The 16187-nt window shown below is 38.5% G+C and overlaps 1 protein-coding gene across 2 annotated transcripts in view; it reads left to right on the plus strand.

Annotated features, from left to right (window-relative positions):
- Nucleotides 1–9115, plus strand: part of LOC124721253 (ras-related protein rab7) — a 32185-nt gene extending 23070 nt beyond the window's left edge. The window contains exons 4-5 of one of the 2 annotated variants that reach the window (XM_047246121.1): nt 4315–4540; nt 7445–9115. In XM_047246121.1, the coding sequence (XP_047102077.1) occupies nt 4315–4536 (222 nt within the window). In that variant the 3' untranslated portion in view covers nt 4537–4540; nt 7445–9115. The remainder of the gene's footprint in view (nt 1–4314; nt 4541–7444) is intronic. The other variant, XM_047246122.1, reaches the window with a different exon arrangement.
- The last annotated feature ends 7072 nt before the right edge of the window (nt 9116–16187 follow it).

The following is a 16187-nucleotide window of genomic DNA, read 5'->3' on the forward strand; positions in this document are numbered from 1 at the left end:
TCAAGCTTTACACCTGCTATCTGCGTTGCCGTCCAGGACACCTGGTTCCTGGCAATGCGGACCCCTGCCCTTCATAGCTACAATTGATATTACAGTAACTGTAGCAAATATAATGGTGTGAAGTGGAGTTTGCTTGTATATCCTGAACTGTGTCCCCTTCAGACTCCTCTTGGATCTCTGGATGTCAGGATACAGATGACACAGGAAATAACTGTCTGCAGCGTATAACTCACTCAAGATGGTGTGGCACCCCTCAACGTATTGGCTGCACTGATTCAACAAGTCCCCAAACCTTTCTACTTTTGGGAGATTATAATGCCCATACTACCTTGTGGGTAGTACCATGCTTACTGGCTGTGGCAGAGTTGTTGAAAATTTACTGTCCCAAATCGACCTCTGCCTCTTAATACTGGGGCCGCCACACATTTCAGTTTACCTCATGGTACTTACTCAGCCATTGATTTATGAATTTGCACCCAGGCCTCCCCCATCTATCCACTAGAGCACATGGCGACCTGTGTGGTAGTGACCACATCCCCATCTTCCTGTCACTCTCCTAGCATCGCGCCCACAGACGCTTTAAACAAGGCAGACTGTGTAGCCTTTGCCTCTGCTGTCACCATTGAATGTCCCTCACGTGGTGCCATTGAGGTTGTGATTGAGCAGGTCACTACAACGATTTCTGTGGCGGAAAACACGATCCCTCGTTGTCTAGGGTGCCCCCAGCCAGACATTCCATTGGTGGTCGCTGGAAGTCACTGAGGCAATTAGTGTTGGCGAGCTCTCCAGTGACATAAGTGGCACTCTCCCCTACAGCTTCTAATAGCCTTTAAGTAGCTTCGTGCCTGCATTCTCCTGCTTATATAACGATGGAAACAGGGAGTATGGGGAGAGGTACGTATAGACTATTGGGTGCCATAGGTAACCTTCCGAAGTCTGGACGATGATCAGACGTCTTTTAGAGTACCAGACCCCAACAGGTGTCCCTGGTATTAACATCAGTGACGTGCTCTCTACCGACACAAATGTGATTGCCACTCACTTCGTCAAGCACTATGCTTGAGCCTCTGCGCCAGAATTTCCCCGCAGCCTTTTGCACCCTCAAACGGCAGATGGAAAGTCCTCTTCTTCACTACATACCACAGTGAACCATATAATGCCCCATTTACAGAGTGGGAGCTCCTTAGTGCCCTTGCACATTGCCCTGACACAGCTCCTGGGCCAGATGGGATCCACAGCCATATGATTAAACATCTCTTGTCTGACTACACGCGATCTCTCCTAGTTATCTTCTGCGATAGCATCTTTCCATTGCAATGGCGGGAGAGCACCATCATTCTGGTGCTAAAACTCGGTAAAAATCCACGTGATGTGGATATCAGCCCATCAGTCACAAATGTTCTCTGTAAGTTGCTGAAACGGATGGTGTCGGCAGTTGGGTTGGGTCCTGGAGTAATGTGGGCTACTAGCTCCAGGTCAGGGCGGCTTCTGCTGGGGTTGCCATAGTCTGCCATCCGAACAGCCTTTTTCCAGATGTCAGCACCTGGTTGCTGTCTTTTGTCTTAAGACATGACCTGGTAACATCATACCCTTGCTACATTGAGTTGGGTCTCTGGAGGCCTTCTCCCGATTTTTATCCAAAACTTCCTCTCGCTCTGTACTTTTCGTGTCCCAGTTGGTGCCTCCCATAGTACACTCCGTATTCAGGAGAATGGCGTTCTGCAGGGTTCTGTATTGAGTCTCTCTATTTTTAGTGGCCATCAGTGGCCTAGCAGCAGGTGTAGGGCAGTCTGTCTCCCCTTCTTTGTATGCGGATGAGTTAATCATTTCGTATTGCTCCTCCAGTACTGAAGTTGCTGTTAGGTGCCTACAGGGAGCCATCCAGAAGGCATAGTCATGGGCTGTAGCCCATGGCTTTGTTTTCAGCCACAAAACAGTGTGTCGTGCACTTGTCAGCGTCATACCGTTCATCCCGAACCTGAACTTTATCTTAATGACGATCCACTCATTGTAGTGGAGACATATCGATTCTTAGGACTGGTTTTCGATGCCTGATTGACTTCGCTACCTCACCTTTGTCAGTGTAAGTGGGAGTGCTGGCAGCATCTCAATGCTCTCTGCTGCCTGAGCAACAACAACTGTGGTGCAGATAGCTCTACGCTGCTGCATCTCTACAAAGCCCTTGTTCAATCCCACCTTGACTGTAGGAGTCTGATTTATGAATTGGCAGCACTCTGTGTTTAATTTCCTCAACCCAGTGCACCTCTGGCGTTAGACTAGCAACGGGAGCTTTTAGAGTGAGTTTTGTGACCAGTATCCGGGTGGAGTCCCTCCATTGCGGATCCAATGTGCACAGTTGATCTCCTGCATTGGTGTCCCAGGTCAGGGCTCACAATTGCAGTTAGTGTGCGATCCCTTCTCTCCAAACTGGAGTCGTTCCCTTTACCACTTCCGCTTGAGGTGCATTCACGTACACCTCCATGGTCCTAAGGACTCAGTTAACCCTGCCGCTCTGTCACTTCCTCTCAATTGTTGACATGTTCAGGGGCTCTGAAGTAGTTTACACTGACAACTTGATTGCTGATGGTAATGTTGGCTTTGCATATGTCCACAGAGACCATATTGAACAGCATTCCTTGCTCGCTGGCTGCAGTGTACCCACTGCAGAGCTTGTGACCGTATCTCATGCACTTCAGTACATCCGTTCCTGTTCTGGTGAGTCATTTCTTCTCTGTTAAGACTCCCTGAGGAGATCACAAGCTCTCGACCAGTGCTACCCTCGCCATCCTTTGGTAGTGAACATCCAGGAGTCCATAGAAGTTCTGTGCCCTAAAACCACAAACAAAAAAAAATCCACGAGTCCATCTCTGCCCTGGAACAGTCCAGTCATTCAGTGGTGTTTGTGTGGACCAAAGGACATGTTGGAATCCCAGGCAACGAACTTGCTGACAGGCTGGCCAAACAGGTTACGCAGAAACAGATTCTGAAGATGGACATCGCTGGAACAGACCTGCGTTTCTTATGCCGCAAGGTTTTTTGGTTTTGGGAGCTGGAGTGGTATAACGATACGCACAACATACTGTGTGTCATTAAGGAGACTGCGACTGTGTGGAAGTCTTCCCTGTGGACTTCTTGCAGGGAATCAGTTGTCCTGTTGACTCTGCATTGGCCATACATGGCTCAGACATTGTTACCTCCTCCATCATGAGGACCCACCTCAGTGTCGCTGTGGCTCCCAAGTGACAGTCGTCCACCTCTTCCTGGACTGGCCAGTTTTACCTGCCCTGTGACGAACTTGTAACTTTCCTAGCAACCTACCTTTGGTGTTCGGTGACAATGTCTCCAATAGCAGCTTTAGTTCTATGTTTTATTTGTGAGGTTGGGTTTTATCATTTGATCGGAGTTTTAGTGCATGAACTTTGTCCCTTTGCATCCTCCACCCGAGGGCTTTTAGGGAGGAGATTTTAATGTGTTGGTGTGGTTGGCTTCTCCTTTTTGATACTCATTGTCAGCCAGCCATGGTCATGTGCTTTCTTGTTTTTAAGCTAAGCTCCTCTCCCTGTTTATTGCATCTCTGGTTTTTTTGTCCTGTTTTGTTCAGTGCAGTGTTTGTTGTCCTCTCGTCATTCTTCGGGTTTTTCCTTTCTCCTGTCTTCTTCTTTCCTTTGGGTAATTGTTTTATTGGGAAGAAGGGACCAATGACCTCGCAGTTTGGTCTCTTCCCCTCTCCCCCCCCCCCCCCCCCCGCCCCCTCTTTTTTCAAACAAACCAACCAACATATGCAAAGAGTAAAGATCTAAAAAAAAAAAATTGTTTTTGAGCTGGAAAAGATATGAAAAGAATCTAGTAAGAGCCATATGGCTTAATGAGCAAACTTCTAGCCAAAGAATATACATTGCATATTGAAATTATTGAGAGTACTGTGTTTTCCACACAGTGCCAGTGCTGTTCCATCTGCCGGAAACTGGTATTTGTGTGATTTTCTGGTGTAAAATATCGCCAGGCATACAGTGCTTAATTGACGTGATCTGGAAGTTTTATGGGAACAGGAGGTGCTTCTAAAAATGTAAATTATTTTAAAATTAGTGAAATAACTTTAAATTTTCACTCAGCTTTAATTTATAAACAAAAGCAACTCTTGATGGCCTAGGGCTGACAACTAGTGGTCTTGGCTTCTGTAGACAAGTAAGAATTAATAATTTACTTTTATTACATAGTAGTTTTACGTTGGTAATCGAGCAGTTTCAGCTGTTACTTTGTTCCATTATCATGTGTAAAGTTTCCTGTCAGATTTTAAAAATTTTCTTTCCATAGGTTTCAGTGAAACGTGCCAGCCAGTGGTGTCAAAGTAAGAACAATATTCCATACTTCGAAACGTCAGCTAAAGAAGCCATCAATGTGGAGCAGGCATTCCAGACCATCGCAAAGAATGCATTGGCGCAGGAGAGTGAAGTTGAGCTCTATAGTGAATTCCCTGATCAGATAAAGCTTACCGGAGAACAAAAAGGAGCACGCCCTGATGCCTGTGCATGTTAAGATGGTAAATAGTAATTTCATATTCTCTCTCTCTCTCTCTCTCTCTCTGTCTCTGTCTCTGTCTCTCACGTTGTGGGTATGAAAATTGTTTCATTATTATTCCCTAGCTTGTTTCCTGGGTATGGTGTAAGTGTTCTTGTAGATCGCTTGTTCCTGAATGCCTTCCCACTAGAATCCTCACTCCTCCCTGTCTAATTTCACTGTGCCTGTCCAGCAGATTGTGGGTCTTTTGTGTGGTCTTCTGCCTTGGACATTCAGTTAGGTTCATAGTTCTTAAGAATCTCATGTGCCACTTGAATTCTGCTTTAGTATATCTTCAGTGGGATATACATCTTTAAGCCATGAGTGAGAATTGGCACAAAGTATGTGTTGGACATGGTAAGTATTGATTTTGTGATACTTTGTGGTCTGAGTTTCTGACTATTATAAAAATATCCTCTGTGCCCTGTTGAGTATTTCCTATTAATGGTATTAATTGGGTGAAGTTGGTCTTCAGATATACTTGAAACAGGGAAACTGATTATAATGTTATCCCTTCCAAATAAGTGTTTCAGCTTGTTCCTTCCGTGTACATGATTATTTGTGAAGTCTTGTTGTTTACATTCAGTCCAATTTTTTTTAAACATACTGTTCCTTTCTGTCAGCTTTTTCTACACCAGTGTTCAGTAAAAATATTAGTGAGGAACCATATTTACATTTCATTGTTCAGTCTGTTCATGTGATGGAGAGGCAATGGAGTGTTGGTGGAGTTAGGCAATGTAGGCATACATAATGCCTGAGATTAGTGCAAGCAGTCCTGTTTTTTATTTTTTATTTTTAGGGCTGGCCAGGGTTTGTGGGCTCTAAGAAAGTTGAAGGTTGTTCATATTTTAGACGCACATGTTTAATGACATATTGTAAACATCCTCTCACGTCTGTGCCTCTCGTTTGACCTTGGAGCAAGTGCTGAAGTTACAGGGAGGTGTGACCGCTGGTTCTGCCTCAACTTTTCACTTATTTGGCAGTGCCACAGGGGCAGTGTATGTTGTTTCCATGTGTGGTTTCATTATTTTATTAATGTCAACCTGCAACAGGAATATATATGTTGAAATTGTGTGGTAACAATAACAATGGATGTGGTTATTACAGACTATGTACTAGAGTATTTGCTATTGGTCATAAAGAAAAGGGGATATTAAGACAGTGTGAAAACAGTTGAAACTAAGCTATATTAATGCTACTGCCTTGCCAAACAATACTTTTAAAGCCAAAGAAAGGAGTAACAATGATCTGGAGTCTCCTGCAAGTTGCACTTCGTACCACTCTGCTCTTTATGCCTTGCCAAAGCAAAATTAGTTGTAAGAGGCTTCTGTCTATTGCATCATTGTGCTTTTTTCTACTACTCTGGTGCTAATCTTCACACAAGGAGAAAATGAGCAGTGTTTCAGCATGCAGTTTTCCACTAATCTCACTCTATAACATGGCTGGTAAGTCAGTAATGTAATAGGTTACATAATGTGATGTGACTGTGTAATGTGAGTGCTGCTAATAGATTGCAGATTTTTACATTGAAATTAGTTGTGCATAAATAGTTATGTATTAAAGTACTAATATTTCTTGCATAGTGTAAAATTAGTGTATTCCAGTTTGTGTGCTGATTATCTGGTTTGTGGATTATTCGTGCATAAAAGCCATATATGTTGCACACGTGGGGACTGACGGTGCAATTTGTTGGCTGCTAAGGGCAGCAGCAGAAACTTAGCTATACAGGCAGTGGGAGAAGATTGTCCCGAGCTGCACCTGAGGGCATGCAGATCTTGGCTGGTGACACTGCCACTACTACCTGCCCAGTAGACAGTCTTAAATACACTTGGAAAATACCTAGATTATTCATGTTCCTTGGTTACTCATGCATCTTCTCCCCACATTACCTGAAATAGTTGGGAGTACATTGTGCTTTATTTCCAAATAGAATAACGTCTTATTTCAACAGTTCTTGAAAATTCTAGGAAAGAGTATAGCACTCTAACACCTGCTTATCTTTGACACATTAGATGAATCTCTTGATGCTGGCGTGCACAAATGGAGATGAAGTGAAGGAGTGGGGCTGGGAGGGGGTGACAAAACAAAGAAGAGGAGACTGAAGAAGGGGGTGTGGATGCGGGATGAAGTTATTTGTGGGGCAGGGAGGAGGCTGATGTGGGGCAGGGGGCTAAAGGCTGGAAGGATTATGGTAATGAGGGATGGTTTGTAAGGATAGCTGTCAGTTATGTATGTCAGAACAACTGGTGTTACTTACATTCTTGCAGGGCTTCCCGTTATCATATTTACATGTTAATTTTCACAAATCAACATTTTGCCAGAGCTAGCACGGAAACATGCTAAATGTGGGGAGTAAGAAAATTATTGTGAAATTGTAATGTGTTGCTAAGCTTGATATAATTCACTGTTTCCACCAGTTTCTTGTACTTTATAGTGTAACTATACATGGCTCTTAGGGATGAAATGATACTACACAAAATACTGCAATGTAACATTCATAAAAATAGAAAAAAGCATATTTCTGCCATCAGCTGTACAGCTTTTTCAGTTATCGAACAGCTGTAGAGTCACCTATGACAGACACTAATATATATGTGTTACCCAGCCACTGTGCTATTTCATATTGATTGGAGCACATGTCTGATGGCCTGGGAAAAAGTGGAAGTTAGTACTGTGTGAAATATTGCAATGAATTTTGGTTGCCCAGTAAGTATACTGACATGAATTAGTGGAATTTGTCAGTAGGCACTCTTTCATTCTTTCCTGTTTGCTATATTTCATATCAAGCATCTCTTACAGTCAAGTAATTGGGTCCAATGTATATGTATGCATATGTGAAAACCTATATATATTTACAGTGGAATTTCATAAATGTTTTCTTCTTTAGCAGGAGCAATCACAGACCATCCGTAATTTCAAAAGATGAGAGGCAGTGGATGAAGGGCAGCGTCTTGTATTAATGTATGTGACACAAATAATTGTTACTGATGTAACTTTCAGAATTTGTTGTATCTGTTGTTTCCATTCATGTTAAATTGCCTCTTGTAGGCAGTGTATGTGTAGATCACTCTATTTAATCAGGTCTGTTCTTGCACGGACATTAAAAATCGATGTGTAAAATTCTACAGTCACTGTCAGTGGAAGTAAACCGTCAAAAAATCCTTCATATTCATTCTCTATTGTTAAATACATATTTATGTTCTGATGAGGATGGGTATGGAGAAATAAACTGTCAACTTGTGTATGTTAAATGTATCCCAGAGCTTAACAGTAGAAATTTCCTTTCTTGAAACTTATCAAGAGTTTTCTGTGAAATGGTCTATATTGTGGAATGAAAGGTAACAAGTCAGAAGTTTGCATGATGATGCATAAGATTGTGAAACATATATTACCCTTTAAGACATCTATAGCAAGTTATTTATAAAGCATAACATCTGACCACTTCCTGCTGTAGACATTGGAATTATGCTGTTATAGACTAGACATTTGTTATTGATATACTGGTACACTTCTGTACATCAGTAATACAGAGATGTTAGGTATTGACTTATTTAAAGCTTAGAAGTGTATTATCAACCAATGCCAAATCTCATATATATACATATAACTATATATTATTATGTTGGCTGTGTGTTTTGTATCTTATTGTTAAATTTAAGGGATTTGTCATTTTTAGGCAGCCGTGTAAAAAAACTGTATGGAAGACAGGGCATTGTGTGATGATTGTTTTAAGTGAAATTTATGTATTCTTAAGATTTACACAATTCTGCAAAAGCATCACAATTTACCTCTTGTATCTTGAAGTGTTAATGTTCATAATTATTGACTGAAAATCTTTTTAAATTTCATAAATTCATTTAAAATTGTGTAACCTTTTTATTGACTTTATTTTTGAAACTTGTTTGATAAATTGTGAATGTGAAGCTACTGCAGTATGACAATTATGTTGTGAACTTCTGAGTATAGGATTTAGAGATGAGTTTGTCAACTGTATTAATTCATTAATTATATAAAACTATTTTTGTAAAAAGTCATTGGCTTTAATATCTAAAAAATTTGAAAGTTTGTCAAACCTGACCCCAGATTCCATCTGTCTGCTAAGTGAGTAAAACTGCAGTGTTATCAGGTACGGCCATAGTGTTTTTTACCATCACATGTACAGAAAAGAGCAAGTAATTTTATAGGCTGCGGCAAATTCTTAATGTGTTAAGAAATAGTTAATTTCGTCCCAAGTCAACTTTTTTAGTAGTATCATGTTTATAGGTTTATTACAGTTCCTACAAAAGATGCTAGTATGTAAGCTGGGATGTATTACAGAGAAAACTGAGATTTGTTTTGGATTAAGTCGGAGATAAATTTTCTGAAAAATATCTGTAACAGGTTCGCTTAATTTTAAGATTTTATAGGAGCCTAACATGTCTGGATGGTTTACATCTCTGTTTGCAGAACCAGTTTTTGAAATGTTTTATGTCTAGAAGTCATATCTTCTCATAGAATAAGATGATGTAATTTTTTTGTAATTAGCAATAAATGTTTTGAGCCTTGCTGCGTTGTTAAAGCGCTTTCATTTCTTAAGCAGCTACAGTATGCAATGGTGAAAATTTCCCCTGTGTTTTTGTTACTTACTGTTAAACTGAGTGGTGGATTTGCTGTAGTAGTGAGTGCTGGGCTCACATTGTAATAGTTAAATTGAAAGGGAAAATTTTCTATTTGATGGGAGCTGGAACCTACACTGCGGTCAGAGTTTTCTACTCTGTCTTGATCTTTGTGTGGAGATAATCATTTGTTAATGTACTGAGAAAGTGACATTTTACTTGCAAAAGTTGTTAAAATGCAGGTGGGTGGTCTCAATGTCACAAAGTGCAACATTCCAGTCCCTCAAATTGTGGTTGATTTAAAACAACTGTTTAAAGGCAACTGAGGAAAATACGGTGGTTTGTTTTTCGAGATGTTGATAGTGCCAGGTATTTCAATTATTCTGGTGTTCATGGGATTTTAAGTTACCTTGGTACATTTATGTGAGGAACTGTAATTATTTGCATTCCATAACTGGAGATGACTGTAACCAGCCAGAGCACACAGATATATTTGTGTTAAAAATCTCTGGCTAAATAAAACTGAATGCATTCAGATAAGTAGGCAGGCGTAACATACTAGAAAACTGACACCTGAGGGGATGCTGTTGGATTATGAGTGTGCATATGAGTGTGCCAATTGAGGCATATTGAACATTTACAGAGTAGGTCATAACTGATTACTATAGCTATGTTGAACTATAAAGTGATGCGCGCAAGAACAAAATGAGTTGAGCATCTTAAAAATTCTCAACTTTCTTATATAATTTTCGCAACCTGTTTCCATTTTAGAATTCCTGTGATAATGTCAGAAAGTGAAGATGCTAAAATATGCACTTCGCTGTTCTTAAGTTCCCATAAGGTGTTAGTAGTACTTTCAGGTTTTTTCATGATTGCTTTTCATGCTTCATTTTATGATTTGCATTTCTTATTAATATTAATACTGAATAAAGTATCACTCTACATTTTGACGGTATGCATTTGTATCTGTTTTCCTGATTCAAGTGTCAATTTCATAGTGTACTATTAACAATACAGTTTGTTTGGAGGGAGATGTTTAACAGCTTAAACCAGTCTATGCGACTGAAGACAACGCCCAGTTTGTAGCAGATTTTCTTTGTGGCAAAGAATTGTCTTGGAAAATTTAGTTATGTGAATATGCAAATTTGAAGCCTGACATGAGAATTGGTCTAGCTAGACGATTTCCTGCTGCAGTGTGTGCATATTATTGTTAAAAGGCATAAACTAGATGCCGAGGTAAGAAATGTTTTTACATTTCTTTGATAAAAATTGGTGACTGTGTCTGTTAGACTTGTGAAAATGACTGCAGTATATTTAAGTCAGATTTGTTGTGCACTGTGTGTTTGCCCTCTGGTCAGACAGCAGGTTGTATAGATTTTACACCTGTGAGCTTTTATCTGACAAGGGACCATAAGGACTGCTCTTTTTACGATTTTTTTTTTCTTTGTGTATGTTTCAAGGATTTCGGTCTGTACCCAGATATCAATTTGTTAAAGCAGTTGGGCACATGTTTAAAAAAAAAAGGAAAATTTGAAAAGTTGCCTCTGAAAAGAGAATCTTAGCGGCTGTTAGGTAGATGCCTGTAGCTGAATGCTTGGTTTCAAACAGTCCTTCCAAATCCACTTAAATCTTTTTTTACATTTATTTAAATTATGTACCACTTGTCAAGTGGAAATTACAAAGAAATATTTACTCATAATTTTGTAATGAAAATAAACCTACTTTCAATTAAGGGTCATATGAAATGAATTTAAATTTGATACGTGAAATGATGTCCAAGTGAAATTCATTGTGGAATATTACTAATGATAGGTCATTTCATATGCCTGTATCAGATTTTGTTTCACACAACACATTATTAATAATATATTTTCATTATGATTCAATGATTCTTTATTCTAATTTCCACTTGATAAATATAGAATTTAAACAAAAGTAAAAAGAAAATGTTAAAAAGGCATTCTAAATGTAGATCCTTCAATTGCCAGTCTTGGAAACAACCCATTCAGCTACAAAACAGCTGATAAATTTTGCAGTTAAGAGGTTGGAAATCATTTTTAGAGGGAACTTTGAGTTTTTCTTTTTTAAAGTTGTCACTGTGCTTTAGGAATCTGTGCCCAGATTTCCAGTTCGATAAATGTACGTAAGGAAAATCGAAATGGGCTGGTCCATAATGCCCACTTGTCAGGTAGAGCTCATAATTACTCATAGGTGTCAAATGTATACAATGTGCAACAAATCTAACTTAGGTACTTTTGCAGTCATTATCACATATTGTAAAGAATGACTAGAGATTTAAGAATGAATAGCTGAACGTGACATCTACTAGAAGTACCGGGTACTTCATGGCCCGACATCACAAACTGCAACCAGAAACCTCAGGATTTAAAACTGAACTTTGAAGGGGGGGGGGGGGGATCTGAATTAATGGTTATTACCATATTGTTTGTAACTATGGTCTAGAACTACTCGAATGACGCCATCAATTTCATGTGATTGTGTTGGGCCATGTAAGATAGATTCCTTTTGTGTCAGTGTCAACTGTTGATACAACAGAAAATTCTGGATCTTCTTGCAGAAGTCCATTACTAAATTTCTCAAACGAATATTCCAGTTCCCAGTCAACTGGAAGTGATGGCTGTTACACTGAAAGCTTGTTTCCATGGAATTTATTATCAAAAAATTCAAAGTCCAGGTTGGAATATCAGTTGTGGAAAGGATACATTGGTATAATCTGTAAAAATGACATTCAGTTGCAGTCAGGCACAATGAAGACTGGTACACATTAAGCTTTTGGCAAAAGCCTTCATTAGAATAGAGAAATGCATACACATGTGCATTCACACATGCAAGCACACTTCACTTGCGTGAATGAGTGTGTTCATATTTTCTGGTGGATGTTTTAACTGAAGGCCTGATGTGTATCAGTCTTCTTCTTGTGCTTGTCTGCAACTGTGTGTGTTGTCTTTATGGTGAGTAGCCATCTATCCTTCCAATAATTTCTGTAAGTTTGTTCACAGAATAGAGTACTTCATGTAAGAGGTTAGTGTGCCTCAGTTGAAATGTTCTCTCCAAGCAGATTTTGATGATGTACTGGGGAAAAAATGTCTGAATAATCACACTTGATGCCTGTTAAACATCACAGTTGATTAGTGATAAATGAGATGGCTGTTATGACTTGGAACTCTTCTCGGCAATGTTAAGTGTGGATAATGATTGTAATGTAAACCAAGCAGCAATAAGATATCAAATATGGATCAGACTTTTAGAAGTGTTGCTGTAATGAAGTAATGGTGGGAAATGGGAGTACACTTGTTAAAGCTTTAGTACTTTCTGCAGGTAAAGCTGTGTATAGATTGCTTAAATGCAGTTGCTTCATCTAATATTGCCAGATCAAAACTTTGAATGTGTAAAATGGTATTCAGTGTCAATATCAATGAAGTGGAGTGTGAACTACCAACAGTGAAATGCATGAAGTAATGTGGACTGTTTCATTCACACACTACCCATGTGTATAATGCTCATTCAGGAAATTTAGCAGCTTGATAACTTTGTAATGCTGTTCTCATAAATCACGCCACTGGAAGATCACTTCTCATATTAGAATCATACAGCACACAAAGAACCCGAGGCTTACACAACTTGCCCATTGAGGGAGTAGGTTGATGCATATGGTTTGGCATGCTATTCCCTGTGTACAACCCAAGAGACAGGTCTGTAACACTATGTAATGCATGAGGAATTACCCCACCATTTGATACATATTAACATAATGACGATTTACACATATTAGTATGTACATGTCTGTAGAGTAGCTGCAAGTGGCTGATTACTTATGCAAAAGTCTGATTTGATGAACAGTGAAATTGACATGCAGACTGCTGAAATGGAGTTATTAAAAGACTTGGGGTGGGAGTTGTACATTACTTACCTATCACACATTGTTTGTATGTATTGATGGCGCCCAAGTTACAATGGTGTTTCACAAGTTTCCAATAAAATAAACTAGTGCTGAATGAAAAATTTGTTCCCCATACTATAGGGAAAAGCCTAATGTATACGTGTGAATGACATCTACTAATCATGTGTGAAGAGGGCTAAGTAGTAATAAATGGAAGATTTATAATAGACAAAATATCAGACAGATATGAGTGAAAAACACTAGTTTTTAAAACCATCTAAACTGTCTTTGTTCCGTCACTTTTAATTTTAAAATAACTTTTTTCTGTGTTATCTCAGTGTTTTGTTTGCCAGTATATAAACAGAAAATGTTATGGTTTCAATAAGTTCAACTGATGTTTCTAGTATTTTACTTATAGCATGTGTGATATGCCTATGTGCTCAACAGTGCAGCATTATTCACTGTCTGAGATTCATGAGTGTCTGTACATCTGTCCCAGGACTCTCAAGCAAGAGAGAGTCCTTACTTTAGCACTGTATGAGGTGTGTTCAAAAAGTAATGGGGATTTTGTATGTTTTATTACTCAGATTTGTATAGTCACGTTGTGTTGGGGGTCTCTACAGTGTTAGCCATATCAGATATTTAATCTGTTGTCAGCCATTGAGCTTACAAGTATTTTAGTAGTGTTGGTGATAAAAATGATCAGAGAATATAATACAAATTGTGCTTAGAGTTGCACTCTATCAGAAGTATATTTCAATAATTTTGATACAGCACATAAATGACACAGTAAATGATAGGATTACTGGTAGCATTGGCAGGGAAAAAACATAAATGAACATGTGTGAGAGAGAAAGTGGTAGCTGACAACTGCCCTTGTTTTTCTTATTAGTTTCATAAATAATGAGAATCTTCTATCATTCAGTGTTAGTCCATTCTGTATTTTATAGCCTTACAAATACAAATTGCATTTAGTAAGTAATAGTAATTAGTTGATTGCATAGCTTGTGCACTTTTATGTATACAAAACAATTCACTTCTCCTGGTTTCTAGGGAAATAAAATAAGACCCTGATCACATATGCAAACAAAGTGATCAAATAGAGATAACACCTGATTGCTATTCAACAGACCCAGTGTACAGATAATGCGGTTACAATATCAACTGACCAAAGCTACTGTAGTCTGTTTGTTTATGATAGTCTGTGCTAGCATACAGTAGTTTTACAACTCTAATTGTGCTCTAAGAACTTAATGAAGTGCAACAACATTTTTAGAAATATCAAATAATGATTTTGCCGATTCTGCTTTCAGTGAAACTACTGTTTATGAGTGGTATAAGCTTTTTGAAGAAGGCTGTGAAGGTGATGAGCATCCTGGACAGTCCAGCATATAACTGAGGAAACTGTGAGAAAGCTAAAGAAATAATAACGAACAGCCACCAAATCACATTTGGGGGATGTTGCTGCTGATGTTTTGGGTACGGAATGTAACAGCAAAATTTGTCTCATGATTGTTGAATTTTGAACATAAACAATGGTGAATGCAAGTTGCTCAGGAGTCTCAAAATGTAGTCAACAACGATGTAGAACTTCTGAAAAATTATAACAGGTGATGAAATAGGGGTTTATGGACATGACATTGAAATTACAGCTCAGTCGTGCCTGAGGAAACATATTGGATTAACAAGTATTTTTAAACACTCTTTGTTCCAAAAGTTAAACCTTAAACAACATTGTTCGATGAGTGTAGATTAAAAATACACACCTTAGACAGCTAAAAGCTATCTCAAAAATTGAGTTCTAGAAGTATTTTTGGGATTGGTGAAAGTACTGGCTTAAGTTTATAATACCCAACAGAGGCTTTCCATGTAAAACAGTTATAGCTTCGATTAGTAGATGGCTGAGACATTTGGTTTTATATTGGTGCAATTTTTCGAATTATTTTGCAGCATTGTAATCATAGAGTATGGATACTGTTTGTTGTCTTATATAATTCAGTATGTACACTACCTTCAGGATGTTGCCTGTATTTTTGTTGTAACTGTCACTGCCAAAGACTGAGTTAAGAAGTGTGAAGAAGGATCTGAGAATGCAGTTTCATTTGGAGTGTTGGCATTATTTGCAAAGTAATAAAAAACTTTTTATTGCATTTTTGTTTTAGTTTTGGAAGAAAAATGTTTTCTCTTTTGTTGGGTTTAGTAACTACTTCAAGCAATCAAGTCTGTTACTTGGCGCCTAAAAATGCAGATTTTCACTTTATATAACACTCAGTTGCATTTAGAGTTATTTCATGTTTCATCTTCCACCCAAATCCTTTCAGGCACTTTCTCTTGCAGTCTAGATTCTGGTAAACTGTTCACTGTTAAAAACAACAGTGACATTCATGATTATAATATCAGAAAAAAGAAAGACTTACACTATCCTTTACTCAAACTTCCAGATGAAATAAAATGTCTGACAGACAGCAGTAATAGCTTCAAAAATAAATTGAAATCATATCTCCTTGACAACTCCTTCTATACCATAGATGAATTCTTGAATAGGAATAAATGAATCTATAAATATAGTATAGGCATTTTCTGTCATTTAAGGGAATGGGTAAATAATAGAAATATTCATCTTTAAAAATCTTGTTTCATATGTGCATTGCTTGTGCACTTGACACGTTCCACATCATAACAGCTACTGTACCATGCGATTGATCAATGGAACACGCAACCAACTAACTGACTAGTGTTGTCTTACCATTGCTATTATTGGCTCTTGAGTCATCAAGTGTACAAAGTTGTTATGTTGCCTCTTCATTGATTTTGTCAGCAAAGTCCTCAGTGTCAGAAAAGTAGCTAGCTGAAAATCTCTTCTTTTGTCATTCATGCCATTTATAAAGCAAGCAAGGAGAAGAAATTCAGGAAATGCTGACGTGTTTACTCATTATGTGTTCTGGAAAATAGGTTCTGAAGTATATATCATCAATTTACAACATAATGTAATGTGAATTGTTGGCTTTAAATCTGACAATAGTCACAATGCACCTACAAAATGAGGTGTCTGCTGCACAGTTTCTCATCATGAGAAATAAAATATTTCACAAAAACACACACAACATACAAATGTTTCAAGTACATACAAATGG

This window comes from Schistocerca piceifrons, chromosome X (assembly GCF_021461385.2).
Source record: "Schistocerca piceifrons isolate TAMUIC-IGC-003096 chromosome X, iqSchPice1.1, whole genome shotgun sequence".
In the NCBI taxonomy this organism is placed as follows: Eukaryota; Metazoa; Arthropoda; class Insecta; order Orthoptera; family Acrididae; genus Schistocerca; species Schistocerca piceifrons.